This window comes from Pollicipes pollicipes, unplaced genomic scaffold, assembly GCF_011947565.3.
Source record: "Pollicipes pollicipes isolate AB1234 unplaced genomic scaffold, Ppol_2.1 Scaffold_5658;HRSCAF=6696_pilon_pilon_pilon, whole genome shotgun sequence".
Taxonomy (NCBI): domain Eukaryota; kingdom Metazoa; phylum Arthropoda; class Thecostraca; order Pollicipedomorpha; family Pollicipedidae; genus Pollicipes; species Pollicipes pollicipes.
The window spans coordinates 74,571-95,350 of record NW_023596729.1 but is presented as its reverse complement, the minus strand read 5'-3'; the positions used below and the strand labels follow the sequence as shown (position 1 = coordinate 95,350).

The window sequence follows — 20,780 nt, the reverse complement described above, 5'->3', positions numbered from 1 at the left end:
GTGGCCTTAGTGGTTTGCCACCGACTCGGGTGTCGCTCAGCCATGTCGAGCGGCAGGCGGACCATCTTGCGACGACGACGATGCTAGAGCTGTGCACCAGTATCAGTTAAAGTGTGGGCCCAAGATTCATGCCGACCGTTTAAGCCAAGGGGTGATTTTTAGACTCAACGAAGTCGTCATGACAGTACGTCTTTTGTGTATTGCGTCGCGAATCGTTCAAATTTAAGTGGAAGCACCTTTAAGATTTTCGCATGACTTATCATGTGAAATATTGAATGCATTTACACATGTTACATGAGCAACATTGAGGCACTGTGTCTCCGTCGCATACCTGGCTGTACAGCACCTTAGTCCGCCTCGCCGCAACGTGCGTGGCCCGCTGCCAGGCTGACATCGCAGCTGAAGCTGAAGAGTGAGACGCTGCAGTCGCGGCTGGACCAGACGATGAGCTCCCTGGACGCCGCCACGGACCAGCTGAGCAGCTGCCAGACCCAGCTGACAGACACAGAGCGGCAGCGGCACCAGCTGGAGACGGAGGTGACGTCACGGGCCCACCCGCGGGACGCGCCGTCAGCAGGGTGACGCTCGGCTGGGGCGAGGGGTCACCGACATGTCGGTCGCGTCATGACGTCACCGTACCGAGGAGGGGTGACGTCACGGGTGGGTCTGCAGGGCATATAAGGCGGGGCCAAGAACGACGCCATCGAGTGGAGGGAGAAATGACGTCATAGCCTGTTGATACACCTCATCAGACGGGCGTGGGGAAGGTGTCGTGTTGTGGACGTAAATAGGTGACCTTGGTTATGTCGGGCAGTGGAGACGATGGATGACGGCGGGCACGTCCCAGGCGTCTGACGAGCTGGCCAGTGTTCCGTGCTTGCCTGCCGTTCGTCACCAGTACCACAGCCGAACCCGCCCCGTCCTCTGCCCTCTGCGGATGCGGCGGGCCGGCGGCCCTCCGCCTGAGCCGTCACGCCGGTGTGCCGTGTTCCAGCTGCGGTCGGCGCGAGACGCGGCTGGCTCGCTGGAGTCGGAGCTGGCGGCGGCGCGCGCCGAGACTCTCCAGCTGCGCGAGGAGGCCGGCGCCGCCCGCTCGGACGCCGACGGCCGCCAGGGCAGGCTCCAGGTGAGGTTCGGCTGGCGGGTCGGTCTGCTGGGGTCGAGGGTCGGCCGACGGGTTGGTCTGTTGGGTCGAGGGTCGGTCGGTGGGGCGATCTGCTGGGTCGGGGGTTGGCCGGCTGGTCGAGAACACGCATTTGCTTATGCGTCGTGCAATGCTTTACAACATATCAGCGTCGAGTTTCGTAAAGTGACTTCTGTACATCGCCGGTGCTATTCTGTTGGAAGTTCCTCAGTTGTCCGTGTATTCTCAGTAATGCTATGTCAGTGTCAGCATGTGAGTACGAGTGGGTCTGCAGGCCGACCGACCGATGATCACCTGCATTATTTGGAGTGAAGGTTTCGCACAACCTTGAAAACGCTTTCTGACCAAATGACACGGAATATGGCGGGGTTTATATTCCTAGTCCAGTACAGCTAATCGTATCGCCGGTTAGGGCACAAAACCCAACACAACTCCCTCCTGGCGCCCATCTAGGTAGAAGTGAGAGTCGGAGTCGGACCCCCGTGTGATGCTCTGACTCGCCCCGCGTCACTCCCGACGCGAGAGCTGGTGTCGGAGTCAGACCCCTGTGTGATGTTCTGGCTCTTCCACGTCACTCCCGGCGCAGGAGCTGGAGTCGGAGTCGGACCCCGTGTGATGCTCTGACTCGCCCGCGTCACTCCCGGCGCAGGAGCTGGAGTCGGAGTCGGACCCGTGTGTGATGCTCTGACTCGCCCGCGTCACTCCCGGCGCAGGAGCTGGAGTCGGAGTCGGACCCGTGTGTGATGCTCTGACTCCCCCGCGTCATTCCCGGCGCAGGAGCTGGAGTCGGAGTCGGACCCCTGTGTGATGCTCTGACTTTCCCGCGTCACTTCCGGCGCAGGAACTGGAGTCGGAGTCGGACCCCTGTGTGATGCTCTAACTCTCCCGCGTCACCCCCGGCGCAGAAGCTGGAGTCGGAGTCGGACCCCTGTGTGATGCTCTGACTCTCCAGACCCCTTGTGATGCCCTAACTCTTCCACGTCACTCCCGGCGCAGGAGCTGGAGTCAGAGTCGGAGCACCTGCGCTCCCAGCTGGACACGCTGCGCGGCCAGCAGCGGGACACGGCCGGCAGCCTGGACGAGCTCCGGACGGCGCTGCGTGACAAGGACGAGCGGCTGCAGGAGGCCACGCGCCAGCTGGACAACAGGTGGGCGTCCAGCCGGCGCCGAGGGGCGGCCGCCGGCCGAGCACCGGTAGCGGACGGTCGGAGCCATGCCCGTGTGTCAGGTGTGGCGTGGGGTTCGGTTGACAGGTTGGGGGAGCAGTCACGTATCTCCGCAGGGGAGCTTGGCGGCCATGCAGGGCATTGTGGCTCAAATGCAGGGTGTTTGTAGCCGTCCAGAGCCTGAGCGCGCGCCGAATATGATGATTTGCAATAGCGGATTATTTACTGATTGAATGCTGAATGCAACTGGGCTGAATATAATATTACCCTGGACATCGGCTATACGTTCCGCTTTTGAATTCTGGGTGATGTAAAACGCAACGCAAAACAGGGCTCTCCGCTAGGCACGCCCTTGGGTTCCAAGATCTCGATTTTGGGGCCCATGACCTTGCATTGTTTGATCGGTGATGATAAGAACATCAGAAGTAGCATGTTTGTTCGAGTTATCGATGATGATTGGGTTGCGTTTATATCATATTAATGATTTTGGTTTCGAGTATGCGTGTTTTTATTTTTTAATTTATTTCTGTTTATGGTTGTAATTTGTTTCGACATCGAAAGTATCGTTTTCGGATATTGTTTGGTAGAATCGTGCGCAGTGGAAACCGTAACCGTTTCGAGTGCTGGCATACGTGTAGTGCACTATGACCACCTGGGTTTTCCGGGATACAAGAACTTAGCGCGTCGTCCTGCCCGTTCCCCGCCGGAGCGATGCTAAGATGGCGGCGGTGCGGTCAGAGCCGTCTCCATGAACAAAAGTGCACGATTGCTCCTTTGCATCGTGCTCATTTTCTCATCTGTCTACATTCACCGCGCCGCTCCGGCGCCTTCCCGTAGTTTGTTCCGCTGCCCCTGCGCTGCCTCCCGGGGAGAGTGGTCTGAGCCTTGGCCGCCGCCGCAGGGACGGCAAGCTAACGGCGGCGCAGGCGGAGGTGGCGGCCGCGCAAGCCGAGGTGGCGCGGCTCGAGGGGGAGCGGACGGAGCTGCGCTCCCAGATCGAGGCCGGCGATGGCGCGGCGGCCACCGCCCTCCGCCAGCTGGAGCAGCAGAACGTGAGAGAGCCGCCCGGCCGACCCGGGCACGGCGGCCGGTCCCCGGCGGACGGGCGTGTGTGTGCGGTCTGACGCCAGACCTCTCGATGCTGGCGTGATGGGTCGCTCGCACACTGCAGCCGCTCACTCACTGACGGCTTCTTGGACGGGTACAGAACGATGAGTTTGTCGTGGCAGTGACGAGCAGAAGACAGTGAACGACCCCTCTCTTTCAGCTTGCTCCTCTCTCACCGATCGACATTCGCGCCACCGGCGTCAGCCCACAGTCTGTGTCCCTGTCGCCGTCACGGTGTATATGTGTTTCTCCCCGCCGGCGTGTGTGTCACGGCCGCTGCTGACCGCCTGTCCGCCCCCAGGCCAGCCTGCAGCAGGCGGTGAGCCAGCAGCGCCAGCAGCTGGGCCAGCAGGCGGACGAGCTGGCGGCCCGGCTGGAGGCCGTGCACCAGCAGCTGACCAAGGCGCAGGGCGACCTGCAGGAGCGGCGCCAGGCGGCTGACAGGCTGCAGGCTGAACTGACGGCCGCCCAGGACCGGCTGGTGACGGCCGACACCGGACTGAAGGAGGCGGAGCGGCGGCTTCGCGAGAAGGTGCGGCCGACGCTGCCTCGCCGCTGCCAGCCACGGGCGCCATTGGTGTTGAGGCACTGCTTCGGGGAGAGGGGGGAGGGGGCGGGCACTGACCCTGGAGATACCGCGGGAGCTCAGGGGGCGTACCAATGCGGAGGCGCCGCCAGGGTCACGAAGTGTACCGACTGCCTGGGGCACTGCTGGAACTCAGAGTACCTGGCACTGGGCACTGTGCCTAATGGACGCACAATGTAAAATGTATTTTGCGCGCTTCCATGCGCGTGGGGCATTATTTAGTCGTGTGTCCGTCGGTGTTCGCCGTCCTATTGGACGACCCGTTAATTCCCGCACCAGCGCTGCCTATCGCGGTGTGTGCCGTTTTGCGAGTGGCCGTCGCCCGGCCTCACCGCCCGGTCACCCTCGGCGACAGACGGACGAGTGCTCGCGGCTGGAGGCGGCGGCGACGGCGGCGCGGGACGCGCAGGAGCGGCGCGGCCAGCAGCTGACATCGGAGCTGCAGGCGGCGCGTGACCAGCGCTCTGAGCTGGACCAGCGGCTGGGCCAGCTGAACGCTACGCTGGCCGAGCAGACGCAGCGAGCACAGACGCTGGGCGCCGACCTGCAGCGGAAGGTGACGCTCGACCCGACCCTGCGCCGACCTGACACCCTGGGCGGGCTGGCGCCCAGAGAGCCGACCTCGACCCCGACCCGACCCTGCGCCGACCTGACACCCTGGGCGGGCTGGCGCACAGAGAGCCGACCTCGACCCCGACCCGACCCTGCGCCGACCTGACACCCTGGGCGGGCTGGCGCCCAGAGAGCCGACCTCGACCCCGACCCGAGCCTGCGGTGATCTTACTGATGCCCAGACCCGACTGAGACACCCTGATCCGGAGCTTGACCTCGAACCCGGCCCCGACCCCGGCCCGAGCTGTACCCCGTCCCCGAGCTCTATACCGACCGAGTTCTACGCCGACCCGACCCGACCCGCCCACGGCTCGACCTCGACCCGACCCGACCACGGCTCGACCTCGACTCGACCTCGACCCCGATCCGACACCGACCTCGACCCTGATCCGACGCAACCTCGACCCCGATCTGACCCCGACCTCGGGCCGATCAGACACCGATCTTGACCCTGATCCGACGCAACCTCGACCCCGATCAGACACCGACCTCGACCCCGACTGCGACCTCGATCCGACACCGACCTCGACCCCTATCCGACCCCGACCGCGACCTCGATACGACCTGACCGCGACCTCGATCCGACCCGACCGCGACCTCGATCCGACCCGACCGCGACCTCGATCCGACCCCGACGCCTAGAGCCTGACTCAAACCTGGACACCAATACCCAAGCGGGCTCCAACAACAACCCCAATCCAACCTCGACAATTGAGCCCCCTTCCCCCGCTCCCCATCCACACGACTCAAACCCCGACCCCGTCTCGAGACCTGCTCCAAGACTGGCACGTTCATGGTGTTGCCGTGGTCGGCGTGTACGAATGAGCGGGGCTCATTTACACGCTTTAGAGTTTTGGGGTTTCGCCTCTTGGCTAAGACTGAAGTTATGATGTTCATGGCTGGAATGAATCACATTCTGATTTGGAGTCGGGATGAGCCTGCGCGACGGACTGCCTTCCATATGTTATACCCTGCTACGTACCCTGCGTCCGCTATTCTGATGGCCGACAGTAGCGTGCTTGTCTTGAGCATGCCTCATTAACTACCGGGCGCATGCTCGTGTGGCCATGGAGGCCACCAGTTACCTACCTCCGCCCGGAAGTACGCTGCCTAGCGTGAGCTGACCCCAGCTTAATCTACAGAGCTCCGAGCTGGAGGCGGCCGGTCTGTCGCTCGTCGATCTGCAGACGCAGCTGTCGAACGCCAACAACCGTCTGTCAAGCGCGGAGTGCTCGCTGCAGGAGCGCGACGCCGCGCTCCAGGACGGCCGAGAACAGCTGGCCGCCGCCGCCGCCGAGCGGCAGGTGCTGCGCGACGCGCAGGCGGCGCTGCGCCTGGAGGCGGACCAGCTGCGCGCCGCGCGCGACGAGCGCGCCGGGGAGGCGCAGCGGCTGGCGGCGGCGCACGAGCGCGCCGAGGAGCGCGCGCAGCGGGCCGAGCGCGAGCTGGCCGAGAAGGGGCGCCAGTGCGACAGCCTGACGGTGGAGGTCAACGAAAAGTCGCAGGTGCGTTGGCTGAAGAAGATGCTGGGGCCGCGTGGAGGGAGGGGGGGGGGGGGGGGGAGGACGCGGAGATCACGGAGTCGCGCTGTGCAGCGCTGTCATCACTTCTCATCGCTGACCTCATGCGTGTTTGCGACATATTGGTTTGGAACGTCTGGGGCTTATCATGGTGTGCGCAGTATTCATAGTCACCGTGGAGGTTGTATCGTCGATTGGACGTTGTGGATGGGACGGTGTGTCCGGCCCTTGTTTGATCACTTTTGGTCTCGCTCACCGCGCCGCTGACCGCCGCCTGCCGCCGGCCGCCCGCCCTCAGCTGGCCACGGCGCTGGAGCAGCAGCTTCGCTCCGAGCAGACACAGCTCGCTGAGCTGGGCGGGCGGCTGCGCGGTGCCGTCGAGCAGCGCGAGCGCCAGGCCGCCCAGCTGGAGACCCTGCAGGAGGCGCGCGACCGCCTCGAGGGCGAGAAGCTCGAGGCGGAGAGCGCGCTGGCGCGGCTGCGCGAGCAATCCAAGACGGAGCTGGCTGAGCGGGAGAAGGTACGATCGGACGGGGCCCGGACGCTGGCGGCGGGCTGCGGGCCGGCCGCCGCTCTCAGCCGCAGGTCGATAGCATGCCAGGGGTCTGCATGACCCAGTACTGTACAAGCGCTATGTCGTGGCCGGCTAGCCCGTATCACCACATTCGATGATGTTCAGTTGGCTTGAGTTGGCTCCAAGCGGCTCTGACATCACGCTCGCGCCGACTGCCGGGAGTGAGGCGTCCCCGGGACGCCCACTGCCATGTGGCTGACCGTCGGCCGGCGCCGCGCGACAGGAGCTGGCGGCGGCGCGCGCCGGCGCCGAGGACGCGGCCCGGGACGTCAGCCGACTGCGGGAGGAAGCGCGCGCCGCGGCTGAGACGGCCGAGCGGCGGGACGCCCAGCTGGCCGAGCGCAGCGCCGCCTGGGAGACGGAGCGGGCCCAGCTCCAGACCGAGGCCACCCAGCTGCGCACGAAACTGGTCAGTGCGGCGCGTCCGGGCCGAGGAAATGTACAAATAGCGAGGGCATGTGTGCCCGATGCCGGTGATGCGGCATAAGTAACCAGGGCTTTCTAGCATCCGGCAGTCACCGGCTAACACCGTGAACACCGTAATGCGCTCTTGGTTAACAGTTCTTCACTGTCGGTGTCGGTGCAGCTTTTCCATATTAGCGCCATCTCAACTTCTTCCCTGCATTCGTTTTCTCTGTATGCATACAGATATCGCATGATACAGATACCATGCAGACACCATGTCGTGTGAGCACACCCCACTATGTGGTGGCCGTGTATCTGTGGGCGTGGCCGCCTGACGCCGGACCGCTCTGTGCCCGGCAGGAGGGCGCTGAGTCTTCGCTCTCGGGGACGCGTCAGGAGCTGCAGCAGCTGTTGGCGCGCTCCGAGCTGCAGCTGGAGACGCTGCAGGAGAGCCTGGGCTCGCTGCGCGCCGAGCTGCAGCAGCAGACGGCCGTCAACGGCGAGCTGCAGAAGCGGCTGGACGAGATCCTCGGCGAGAAGCTCGGTGGGCGCCGTGTCCTGTATCCTGGCCGCTCTTCTGGGCTGGGCTCCGACCACCCTTCTGAGCACAGCTTCGGCCGTCCTTCCGTGTTCGGCTCCGGCTGCCCTCTTGGGTTAGGCTCCGGCCGCCCTTCTATGACCGGAGCTTCTAGTGGCCACGCTTCTGGGGTCGGCTTATCCATGCTCGCGCCCCTGACTTACGTGCGTGGGACCGAGTGCGTCGTAAGGCCCCAGTAGAAACAACGCTCAGGAGAGGCGCCCAGACATGGGGGTTGTGCGGCGCTGGAATCACTGACGTTACTTGGCTGGAGTGGCCTCTGACCCGAGATGTCTCCGCAGAGCTGGAGTTGCCTCTGACCTGAAATGTCTCCGCAGAGCTGGAGTTGCCTCTGACCCGGGCTGTCTGTGCAAAGCTGGAGGTGCCTCTGACCCGAGATGTCTGCAGAGCTGGAGTTGCCTCTGACCAGGGATGTATCCGCAGAGCTGGAGTTGCCTCGGACCCGAGATGTCTCCGCAGAGCTGAGGTTGCTTCTGACCCGAGCTGTCCCTGCAGAGCTGGAGTTGCCTCTGACCCGAGATGTCTCCGCAGAACTGGAGGTACCTCTGACCCGAGCTGTCCCTGCAGAGCTGGAGTTGCCTCTGACCCGAGATGTCTCCGTAGAGCTGGAGTTACCTCTGACCCGAGATGTCTCCGCAGAGCTGGACTTGCCTCTGACCCGAGATGTCTCCGCAGAGCTGGAGTTGCCTCTGACCCGGGCTGTCTGTGCAGAGCTGGAGTTGCCTCCAACCCGAGATGTCTCCGCAGAGCTGGAGGTGCCCCTGACCTGAGATGCCCCCGCAGAGCTGGAGGTGCCTCTGGCCCGAGACGTCTCCGCAGAGCTGGAGGTGCCTCTGGCCCAAGACGTCTCCGCAGAGCTGGAGTTGCCTCTGACCCGATATGTCTCCTCAGAGCTGGAGTTACCTCCGACCCGAGATGTCTCCGCAGAGCTGGAGTTGCCTCTGACCCGAGATGTCTCCTCGGAGCTGGAGTTGCCTCTGACCCGAGCTGTCTGTGCAGAGCTGGATGCGCAGGTGAGCACGGCCGAGGATGAGCGGCGCGCGCTGGTGGAGCGCTGCCTGGACTCGGAGCGCGACCTGGAGCGCCAGAAGACCGGCGGCGTCGAGCTGCGCCGCAAGCTGGACGACACGACGGCCGCGCTCCAGGAGCTGGCCAGGGAGAATCAGATGCTGCAGGTCAGTTGGCGGTGCGGCGGCGCCGGGCGGTGTGCCGGCGCTGTCAGACCGTGGCGCGTCTCCACTACAGCCCGGGCGGCACAGCGGGGTCACGCCGGCTTCACGCAGTCGACACAGGACTGTGCCAGCGGCGCTACATGGGCGGCACACCAGCGGCGCTGCGGCGGCATCGCATGGTGTCACATCTCTGGCACGCTGGCAGCCCAAGTCACTGGACCACGGACGTTAGGTGTCATATACAACGGCGGGATTATCGGGAGATTAATCATATGAGATGTCAGACGAAATGGGACCGGCGGCTGGGTCTCAGAAGACATCGCCACGCACCAGTGCACCCTGCGGGAGTCCTCGTGATACGCACATGGTGGGTCATGACTTGGTTGGTCCGTCCAAGTTTCTTCACCGCAGCATGCGCAGCTGAATGCGAGCCTGATGGGAAGTCAGGCGGCCTCCCGGTGATAGAAACGCCAGCCTCGTCAAATGGGAAATATTTTGTGAAGTCTCGTGGCGCGCTGATGGTGTGTTCCACGAAATTAAAGTGGCTTTACAAACTACTTTGCCCTGATTATGCTGGGTGTCGAAAAGGGCGGTTAGTCTGGCAGCGCTATTAGAGCTTTGGTCTGGCATTACCGTTACACGGCGCTGTGATATGCATGGCCAGGGTCACGTTGTTTGCCCTTCTGAGTCGCTACTCTTCGATCGCGGGTATGTTGTGCTGACCGCGGTCGCTCGATGCCGTCCCATGCCGCTGGTGACCGCGCGCTGGACCGGTGGTGGACGAGGGGCGCGTGTGGGGACGGCCGGGGCCGCCACTTCGCGGGCCGCGAGGTGGCGGCTCACCGCGCCAACTCTGGCGGTACGACGGTGGAGGACCAATGTCGCCTCGCCTTCGGTGCCGTTTCCACCCCTGCAGCGGCCTGGAGCGCCGTCTTGGTGCAGTGTCGTCAGCCGGTCCCTGGCGGGCGGATGCGGTTGGCTCAGGTGACGCTGCGGCCTTTCTGTTGGAAAGGAAATGATCTGGTGCTTTGCATTTTTCACCGAAGACATCACTTTGAAAAAAGGCTTCTGAGTCGGGTCAGTGCTATAACACTACGCGGTGGCTTCAGAAATCGATCAAGGTCCTGCGTGTCCTGCCGGTAGTCCCCGCCCAAGCCTGCTGCTAAGAGCAGCGTGTAATATGGCCCCACCGGGCAGACGATGGTGGCGGCGTCTCATGGTACTCCACCAGAGCCGTCTGCGGCGGTGGCGCGCGGCCGTGCCCAGCTGAGTGGTGCTATTTGCCGCATGGTAGGCGTCCCCGCCGCCGCTCAGACCCGAGGAGCGATTAGCCTTCTAACCTGTTCAGATCCGGCCGCGTTCTGGGAATGCCTATTGTTCTGTTGTCCTGTCTGAGCAAACATGCTTTGCTCCCCGGCTCGTGACGCCCTGTCGGAGCAGCCACTGTGATTTACCAATAACTGGTGCTTACCTGACAGCCCATCAGGCTCACTTCGTAGTACGTGTTGGAGTTTCTCAACGATTTTTTTGTTCAAGGTTATGATATTTTTCGTCTCGATTTCATTGTGCTTTGATTTGTGCTACTCTGTGAAGTAAAATGGTGGTAATATCAACGTAACATGAATCTTAGTGAGCACTCACATTTTTATCACCAGGAACTGTCCTAGATTAGCTGCATTAGGGCTGCCAAGGACTTGTCCCAAGGCAACTAATCTAAGGACTTGTATTGGTTCTGTCGTGACATCACAAATCATCGCGTAAGCGTGTGTTGCAAATCGACGTTTTGAACCGTTTTGGCACCTTTGTCTTCCCGGAACTACAAAACCGCACTAAATTCCGACCACATCACGGGAATTAACTGGGCACTGTTCTCTCTCACGCACTCCCCGGTAGCACCTGAGCTGAGCAATGTTCCCTCTCACGCACTCCCCGGTAGCACCTGAGCTGAGCAATGTTCTCTCTCACGTGTTCCCAGCAGCAGCTCGGTAGGTGAGCGGGGGCAAAATATGATGCCCCAAGTCATGCCTTCCACCGCCCGGGCGTCCGCCAGAGTGCGCTCAGGCACCGTCGTGCAGGTCAGCCGATGGACCGTCCCCCGTAAGGATCGTGACGACCAAATGCCGCAGCGAACCTCTTCCCTGGCCGAGGATCATGGCGACCAAATCCCGCACTCTTCCCTCTTCTCTCTTCGACTCTTCCCAGGCTGGGACCGACCGCGCTCCCGGCCTAAGCTTGCCCCGTGGTCAGGCTTTCCTTCTTATCGTCTACTATCCGTGTGTTGAGTACAAGCTGCTCGAAGTCGGAGGCCGACAACGTGTCCTTTCATGGGTACACAGCGGTGTTCCACCGCTACACAGGAGCCCATCTCGGCCCGCCTTCTCATTCACGGGGGTGACTGCGAGTCGGATCAGCTCGGCTGGGTGGCCCTCCTGGCGTTGGTCCACCGCGTTTGGGGCAGACCAGCGAGCCTCGGACCGGACCGTCGGCGCGCCCTGAAGCCCAGATCATGATCAGCCGGCTCGGGAGTCGACGGCTGGTTGCCCTGTGTCCCCCGGCACGGCGCGGCCATCCCGCTGGCGACACTGAGGCCGAGCGGTCGGGCTTCCATTTTGAGCCGCTGTGCTGGGCAGGACCGCGCCAAACGATTGTGTGTATTCTCGAGATGTAAGCACAGAGCTGGGTGCGAAATGACCATTAAAGGCGGCGCCCCCAAAACACCAATAAATAACAAGCGCAGAGTAAATAGTTGAATGCACATATTTTTTCTCAAAAGATGTTCAAAGAGGCTTCTGCAAGGTTTTCTTTCATATTTTACCCGTGGTCGGAGGAAGACTGACTGGGTAGTTCCCCCCCCCCTCTCCCCGCCCTCGCTCTCTGAGGATAGATATCGACGCTCTTTGGACCCCTCCGGCTTAAGCGTACGTTAAATTGCGTTAAATCAAATGGCCGCCTCTCCATAGCGCTGCAGGGGGAGGTATTAACTACATTGGATCATCCTCGCCCACATTTTGTTCATTCTCAACATATACATTTGCACTTGATATGAGCAAGAAAGGAAGGCATTCAGGTCCTGATTGAAGCCATCGCGAGTCCTTATGTTGAAAATAATCCACGTTCAGTATTCCCGGAGGAACTGGTTAGCCGACGCTGTCTAGAAGCATTGATGTATACATCAGGGCCATACCAGAACACCAGAGTGATATCATACCAGAAGAACAGAGGATAGTACCACACCAGAACACCAGAGGGTGATACCACACGATAACAACAGAGGGCAATGTCACATCAGAACAACAGAGGGTGATATCACACGAGAACAACGGAAGGTCATACCAGACCAGGGCACGAGGGCCGGCCGTTTTCAACGTAAGAGCTCATAATATATCCAGAGTTTCGCATCACGCTTGCAGATATATCGCGTGATGTTCGGATGAGTCTTTGGCCCGTTTGGCCAGATAAGTGTAGAGTTGGTACGGAAGGGATGATGGCTGACTGTTGACTGGGGGCAACTTGACATTGCACGGCACTGCATGGGTCAGCCTGAGAAACTCAGGCTGAGTCTCAGAACACAATACATTTCGAACGCCGGTAAAACCTTGCCTACACTGGGGTGCCTCTGCATTTCAGAGTTTTTTGTCGGAGGTGGTGCGTCGTAGTGAATAATTTCCGAACGCATGCATGAGCTTCTCGTAAGCTAACTTAAAGTGTGATTGGGCTTGACCAGGCTTATCCGCCGTGCGGGCAGATCGAGGCCAAGGAATGACTGTTGGTGGAGGGCATACGAATCGGCGATGCGGTGTGTGCTAAATCGCTCGATTTAATGCCTGTGGACGATTGAGTCCAAACTGTTCTCGTCATATAAAACTGACCGGTATTCACATCTCACTAGAACAAGCTGATAGCCTGAAAACCAGGCGCCACCCAGTCAGTATTACGGTACCCAGTTGTATTTTATGAAACGCCGCCATGTTTTCTCTTTGTTTTGCTCCGGAAACACACCGATTTGCGTTCGGCCGAGCGCCGCGTTTTATTTCCGTCGTGGGCCGGCTGGAGCGCAGGGTCGGAGTAGTGACACACACTCTTCACGGACCAGCGTGTGAGAGGAATGCAGAGGGGTGGGGGGGGGGGGGGGGGGTAGTTGGCGCCCGGGGAGATTGGCATGGTCCGCCTCTGATGTAATGGTGGGACGGGGGATTAGCATGGTCCGCCGCTGATGTAATGGTGGGAGGGGGGATTAGTATGGTCCGCCGCTGATGTAATGGTGGGACGGGGGATTAGCCTGGTCCGCCTCTGATGTAATGGTGGGACGGGGAGGTTGGCATGGTCCGCCGCTGATGCAGTGGTGGGACGGGGGATTAGCATGGTCCGCCGCTGATGTAATGGTGGGACGGGGAAGTGGCATGGTCCGCCGCTGATGTAATGGTGGGACGGGGGAGTAGCATGGTCTGTCGCTGATGTAATGGTGGGACGGGAGATTAGTATGGTCCGCCGCTGATGCAATGGTGGGACGGGGGATTAGCATGGTCCGCCGCTGATGTAATGGTGGGACGGGGGATCAACATGGTCCACCACTGTCCATGATGGTCTCCCTAGCAACTGGACTGATCGTGATACAACAAGAGGCAACTGGATCAATGCAGGCGTTAGCTGTGATTGGTGCACTTGCGAGATCCAATAATTGTATGTAGATGATGCTCATGTGCCAGTAATACAAAGGCGTAAACACATATATCTATCAAAAGCGTATCAGCGTGAATCGGAGACGTGTGGACAATTGGGGTTGGGGCATCAAGTATCTGTTTATGTGCAAATTATTCAGTCTGTAAACCCGTTCACACTGCTGTGTTTGAGTCAGCGCTTGATAGGTGGCGAGCGTGGCGCTGAGGGGCAGCGTCAGGTACAGAACAGCACCCGTACCTGCCAGTGTGCATCGCCGTTCGTGGTGCCGGAAGGCAGGAGTGGCGCTGAGGGGCGGCGTCAGTTACAGAACAACACCCGCACTGCCAGTGCGCATCGCTGTTCGTGGTGCCGGAAGGCAGGAGTGGCGCTGAGGGGCGGCGTCAGGTACAGAACAGCACCCGTACCTGTCAGTGTGCATCGCCGTTCGTGGTGCCGGAAGGCGAAAGTGGCGCTGAGGGGTAGCGTCCCGTACAGAACAACACCCGTACTCGTCAGGACTGTTGGTGTCGGAAGGCGAGCGCGTACTGCCCAGGCGTACAGTTGTATGTCAGACAGACACTAGGCACGCAGTTTTGTCACCGCAGTTGTACGTCAGACAGACACCTGGCACGCAGTGTTGTCACCGCCGTTGTATTTCTGACAGACACCAGACACGCAGTTTTGTCGCCGCTGTTGCTTATCGGCCCTCTTGACACACGACGTGATCCAGACCCATGTGAGAATACTACTCCGTCTGTACGCCGGTTGATTGGGCTTCAAACGGGGTCATGCCGCACCACGACGGCGGCTGACCCAGATGTCAAAGGTCATCACTCTGTGGCGTGTCAGCCGAGCGATCCACACGGCGCGGGCTGCGTGCGTGGGCCGACGACGAGCTCTGTTGATTGACGCGAATTTCACGGTTCGTCGGTCCGTCATTGGGAGCAGCCGCTGCAAAAGCATTTTAGACAAGCTGTAGTGCGGTGTGGCCGCATTGCAAGCGAACGCACAGACATTAAAGCGGCCTCCCCCTGTGCCAGGGTGCAGTCGTCCCGCCTTTCCCTAGAAGCCAACCCCGCTGCATGGTGGTGCCCATGCGGACGGCGCGCCTCAATCAGTGCATTACCGGTCATAAAACTGGGCGCCCAATTTGCGCGGTCGCTTCAAACGTGTACCGGTCGAGGTCAACGCTCGTCGGTGGGGCAAGGGCCGCCCCCCCCCCCATCTCCCCCCCCCCCGCGGTGGCAGAGGGTGCCACCAGCCGTGTGATCTGACTGCCGGACTGACGCCAGCAGAGCGGGCGGCAACCGGATCTGGATTAGAGATGCAGGAGGTTCATTACAAAAAAAAACTGGCTCCAGTGCCGTACTGGCGTCAGCCCGGTGCGGCGCTGTACTATTTTTAGGCGCCGTTATTAAAATTGCAATTAATTTTTATTAGTTCGTTAATGATAACAATTGCAATGATGAACGCACACCTAAGCCGACTTGGACAAATCTCAGCCAGCTTCCAGAATCCTCGGGTCTGAGCTCGAGCCAATGATTCTTTCAAATGAGCTAATCCAAATTCATGCCCGATTCATTTATGGAATGAACCGTTTGGTTTGCCCGAGTCACAAGATGACGTCAGTCTGTGCCTCTGTCCGGGCTCTGCCGCACCCATACTTGTACCTGATGATGCAAGCCCTCAGCCGGCGCGCTGCAACACATACTTCCGCTGTTGCCGGGTTCCGGCTTCGACGTGATTATCTGAAACTTTTTAATGTCACATGCCGGTGTACTCCGGTGGTTCATGGTGTCAGGGTGAGCATCCAGCTGTCGGTGTTGTGATGCCAGAGTATTGCGTCTCTGATGGGAATGTCACGAACTCCAAGCGGGCTTGATGATCGTACAGTATCATCCAGTCGGGTTATGCTTCACCAGATTTGCTGGACGAGAGGCCGATGGTAAATCGCTGAGCCGCTGGGCTGCAGACTCGGGGGTCGTATGGGTCAAGTGCCGGATCAGCTGTGGCGTGCCCCGGCGGCAGCCGTTCGTGATGTCGGCCTGAGGCCTGCCGCGCCGCCAGACGGCGCACGCGCTGCTGCAGCACCGACAGCCGCGCCCGCTGGCAGCCGCACCCGCCGGCCGCTTCGCCGCCGCGCGACAATCGTCTGACGCGGCATGGAGGCGTGTGGCGGCGGCCCGTCGCTGCCAGTGCGCCTGTGACGCGTCCTAACGGGACCCGTATGTGCCACACCACGCCCTAGAGCAAACAAAAAGGGATGACTTCATCTCATGCGCGGTGTGTCCATGTAAAAAGTCTGCTGCGTGTGTGTTGTCTGCGCTGTTGAGTGTGGGTGATGTCAGTTGTCACACGAGAGCGCGGGAGAGAGCGTGCTGTCCCCCCGCTTGCACGCGAGCAGCGTGTACCTGACAGGCATAACACATACGTAGATGGCGAGTTGGTTAGTGCTTTAAAGTAAAATTTGTTACTTCACGTGGTGCTCAATTCTAGGAAGGCAGAGATGGCGAATGAAAAAAGCGTTTTCCGTGACCATTTAAAGCATGAATTAATGTCCGTGACCGCAGGTGGACCAGATCGAGGAAGAATAGGACTGATGGGTCAGATTTTCCAGGGATTTAGAGACTGAAAAAAGCAGCCCCACTGAAACGTGGGGCTGCTGGGAGCAAGGAACTTCAGATGCTGAGACTTGTTAACGGGGATGTCCATTACAACAGTAGGAATGTTGTCAAAAGTTGTACTTGCGTATGTCAGAGCACACCTAGAGTATTGCGTACAGGCTTGGACCCATGCTTCCAAAAATATAGGTAGGCTGCAAAAAGTACAGCGAAAAGCAACAAGGATCGTGAATAGGATTGACAACTTAGAATTTGAGGATGGCGTTATGGCCATGAATTTGTATTCACTGAAATATTGTTGGCTTAGGGAGGATCTGACAGAAGTATTCAAGGTTATGGAAGGAATATACAAGCTAGATCTATAAGGAGCACTGGAGATTAGGCTGAGACTTAGAGGAAACTGGTTTTATTTAGGAAAACATAGGAGTGGAACTATGAATAGACAGATGTCATTAAGTCAAAGAGTAGTGGATCATTGGAATGGGCTGTGAAACGAAGTTGTAGGAAATCCCTCTCTAGCAACATTCAGAAATTGAACAAGTTCTATCGGTTGAAGGATCTCATTTAAATCTAATTTCATGAAGGTCGGGTGACAAGATAAGTTTCGGGAATGTGTAGGGCAACCTCGACAGGCTCTTGTGGCTCGTTGTTGGCCTGTTGTCTGTCTGTACCTATGGGTTTATGTCTTTGTAGCTTGCTGGTCTATTTTTTTATATTTTCGAGATAATACTAGTTATATCCCACAAATCCATCGTTCGGGCGCGTCTGTCTGATGTGGGACGGCCGTCCGATCCGCCGGCCCGGTGTTATGGCTCGTCACACATGTGCGCCATGTGACGTGACAGACGAATGGCCAGCTGCTTACTGTCACTGTATTTTGAAGCTGCAGGCGGATGACCAGCTGGTTACCTGTCACTGTATTCAGAGGCCGCTGATGGATGACCAGCTGGTTACCTGTCACTGGATTCAGAGGCCGCTGATGGATGACCAGCTGGTTACCTGTCACTGTATTCAGAACCCGCGGGTGGATGACCAGCTGGTTACCTGTCACTGCATTCAGAACCCGCGGGCGAATGACCAGCTGGTTACCTGTCACTGTATTCAGAAACCGCGGGCGAATGACGAGCCGGTTACGGGTACTGTATGCAGAAACCGCGGGTGAATGACCAGCCGATTACTGTCACTGAATTCAGAGACCTCAGGCAAATGCACGTTTAGTTACCGACCTGGCACTGTATTCTGAAGCCGCTCTTCGCGCCCTCTCTGTCACGACCCAGCAGAAGTGCGGCTCCGGTTCGTGGCATATGTACCGCGCGATCGGCATTGTTCAACGCGCCGCCGTGACCCACCAGGTGGTCTCCGGACTGGGCTCCACAGTGGTGGTGTGGGTGCTACGGCAGGCGCCGCCGTGACCCACCAGATGGTCTCCGGACTGGGCTCCGCAGTGGTGGTGTGGGTGCTACGGCAGGCGCCGCCGTGACCCACCAGGTGGTCTCCGGACTGGGCTCCGCAGTGGTGGTGTGGGTGCTACGGCAGGCGCCGCCGTGACCCACCAGGTGGTCTCCGGACTGGGCTCCACAGTGGTGGTGTGGGTGCTACGGCAGACGCCGCCGTGACCCACCAGATGGTCTCGGGACTGGGCTCCGCAGTGGTGGTGTGGGTGCTACGGCAGGCGCCGCCGTGACCCACCAGGTGGTCTCGGGACTGGGCTCCGCAGTGGTGGTGTGGGTGCTACGGCAGGCGCCGCCGTGACCCACCAGATGGTCTCGGGACTGGGCTCCGCAGTGGTGGTGTGGGTGCTACGGCAGACGGTCCGTTTCGTGAACAAGCTGTGGCAGTGTGCAACACTGTCAGACGTGGGGTCTGACAATTATAAATTAGTTAATGATATGTTCAATTAACGTATTGTGTGGTCTGAGTTGACTGGAACTCGTTTTTGTTTAGGCAATGGGGAAATTGGACTATCAGCAATATGTTAACAAGTGACAAAGCTGAAGGTAGAGGAACAAAATAAGTAGAAATCGAGAAGGTGTAATGCCTTTTTATGTCATGCATGAAATTTTACAAGGCTGTGGTGCTGTAACCGGTACTTGCAACGCAACTTTTTGAGTTGTGCCCTCCCTCCTCCATTGCAAGGCTGACAAGTCAGGTTATTGGTTCCTGCATACGCTCCTGTCAATATTGGACACTGGACTTCCACCTGAGCGGTGTCTTTGTTCGTTATATCAATATCAGCTGTAGGGAATGATTCGTCGACAGTGGTCTGTGTTTCCTGTTATGATGCCTACGCCTAGCTGTTTGCCTGCTGTTCAGCGCCCCGAATTTACGATACCAGATGCCTATCTCTGTCACACATGCGCCCAGCCCAGCCCCCCCCCCCCCCCCCCCCGTCTGCGAGCCCTACCGGCGGCGGCGCGGCGGCGCGACGGCCGCGCACCTGGCACCAATGCGGCGGGCGGGGCTCGGTCTGCGGCCGGCCGGTCTCGGATTATCGGCGGCGCCCCGCCCTGCCGCCCGCCGGCCCCGTTACCCCCCGCGCCGCCGGCGGTCGCCCCCCCCCCCCCGCCGCCATCCCCCTCAGTCTGCCGCCGGCCACATGAGCCGAACAGCGACGATCGTGTCAGCGCTGCGTCGCGCAACTGGCACCAGATCGTGGTATCCCGGGATGTTTCTGGTGCGCGGTGTCCCGGGACACTCCCCGGGGCGTGGTGTCCAAGGACGCTCCTCGGGGCGCGGCGTGACAGGGACGCGTCGGCCCGTGCACCGGTCACAGAGCCGCTGTCGAACCGGTCAGCAGACCGGCTCGGTCCGATCTGGCACACCCCCGGTCCGGCATGTTCCCGGTCCGGCACGCCTCCGGTCCGGCATGTCCCCGGTCCTGCACGTCCCCGGTCCTGCACGTACCCGGGGTTTGCACGCCCTCGAATCCTGCACGTCCCTGGTCCGCCACTCCCCGGTCCTGCACGTTCCCGGTCCTGCACGTTCCCGGTCCGGCACGTCCCCGGTCCGGCACGCTCCCGGTTCTGCACGTCCCCGGTCCGGCACGTCCCCGGTCCGGCACGCTCCCGGTTCTGCACGTCCCCGGTCCGGCACGTCCCCGGTCCGGCACGCTCCCGGTCCTGCACGTCCCCGGTCCGGCACGTCCCCGGTCCGGACACGTCCCCGGTCCGGCACGCTCCCGGTCCTGCACGTCCCTCGGCAACAGACCCCGATCGCGAGCCCGCCGCTGGACTGACCTCCAGCGCGTGGCTCGGCCACCGCCGACCGGCGGTCGTCTGGCGGACCCCGGCTAGAACAGATGAGGCGGCTTCACAGAACAATGGCGTGACAGAAGCGCTGCTTGTTTCTAGCATACTGTTGTTCGGTGCAGAGCTGGTAGGCGGATAATTCAACCCACTCTGTGGCTCGCTCGGAAACGTCCAGCCAGTAAATCTTTGCACAGAATCTGACGGCGGCTTGTCGAACCGGTTGTCCTCCGCCCCGCTGCTGTGCTGCTGTATGCACATGGTGTGTTATCGAGCATGACCATTTCATCCTGAGTCCTCGTGACTTATGGTGTGTGATGCCGTAGTATGACCTGTCGCTGCTTTGTGGCATTGATGTCCTGGTTATATAAAGCGGCCACCGTCCTCCCGGTCTGCGCCGTTTGTCCTCGGCCACGTACTCCGTTATTCACATCATTTCTCACACTTCAGACAACACCGACCTACCGACGACTCCGCGGCGGAGTGCGTATTGCAGCAACCCGTGACGTCGTCTGCGGAAAATATTTACTGGAGCGCCGTCCCCGGCCCGCAAACCGTCTGACCTGACCCCGTCTGACCCGTCGCGCCCACCCGCAGATGGGAAACGCGCGCGCCTGTTTGACCTGACGCCATCTGACCCGCCCCGCCCACCCGCAGATGAGAAACGCGCGCGCCCGTCTGACTTGACCCCGTCTGACCCGCCCCGCCCCGCCCGGAGATGGAGAACGCGCGTGCCCGTCTGACTTGACCCGGTCTGACCCGCCCCGCCCCGCCCGCAGATGGAGAACGCGCGCGCGCAGGACCGCAAGTGGACGGACGACTCGCTGGTGACGGCGTGCCACGGCTGCGACAAGGAGTTCACGCTGACCGTGCGCAAGCATCACTGCCGCTCGTGCGGCCAGATCTTCTGCAAGGAGTGCAGTGCCCGCACGGCCACGCTGCCCAGCAGCAAGAAGCCGGTGCGCGTGTGCGAGCCCTGCTTCGCCGAGGTCACCGCCAAGTAGCCGGGCCTCGGGCACCGGCCGATGGGCGGGCACGGTGGCGGCGGACTGGGTCAGAGACCCCGGGACGCTGGGGCGAAGACAGCGGGAGCGGGTGCTAGGGATGGTGCTGCGGCGGCCGACCGGACCCGACCCGACCCGACCCGACCCGACCCGACCCGACCCGACCCGACCCGACCCGACCCGACCCGACCGACCCGACCCGACCCGACCTGACCCGTCGGGCGGGTAAGCTGATCGGGTGTATGGCGAGCTGATAGGGTGTATTGGGGTGTGGTGGAAACGTGCCCACAGGGCTGTAGCGTGCTGACCGCAGCGACGCCGCCGGTCAAATTTCGGGTGGCTGGTGTCGTGGGCGGGGCTGCACTTG

General features: G+C 60.6%; 1 protein-coding gene and 1 long non-coding RNA gene across 2 annotated transcripts; both read left to right on the top strand.

Annotated features, from left to right (window-relative positions):
• The first annotated feature begins 2,245 nt into the window (after positions 1 to 2,245).
• Positions 2,246 to 3,749, top strand: LOC119102133 (uncharacterized). The gene is made up of 3 exons (XR_005094652.1): positions 2,246 to 2,292; positions 3,212 to 3,362; positions 3,719 to 3,749. It is a non-coding gene; the product is annotated as an uncharacterized LOC119102133 (long non-coding RNA).
• Positions 3,750 to 4,203: 454 nt separating this feature from the next.
• LOC119102126 (early endosome antigen 1) lies at positions 4,204 to 20,565 on the top strand. Its single transcript, XM_037225481.1, has 9 exons — positions 4,204 to 4,209; positions 4,482 to 4,559; positions 5,758 to 5,881; positions 6,017 to 6,120; positions 6,434 to 6,655; positions 6,933 to 7,118; positions 7,475 to 7,658; positions 8,712 to 8,887; positions 20,189 to 20,565. The coding sequence occupies exons 1-9, from the start codon at positions 4,204 to 4,206 to the stop codon at positions 20,411 to 20,413; spliced, it is 1,305 nt and encodes a 434-aa protein (XP_037081376.1). The 3' UTR covers positions 20,414 to 20,565.
• The last annotated feature ends 215 nt before the right edge of the window (positions 20,566 to 20,780 follow it).

Bases quoted from the DNA above. Each gene is read 5' to 3' on its own strand.
- LOC119102126 (XM_037225481.1), top strand. The intron at 7,119-7,474 runs GTCAGTGCGGCG...TGTGCCCGGCAG, and splicing joins CCCAGCTGCGCACGAAACTG to GAGGGCGCTGAGTCTTCGCT. The intron at 7,659-8,711 runs GTGGGCGCCGTG...CTGTCTGTGCAG, and splicing joins GATCCTCGGCGAGAAGCTCG to AGCTGGATGCGCAGGTGAGC.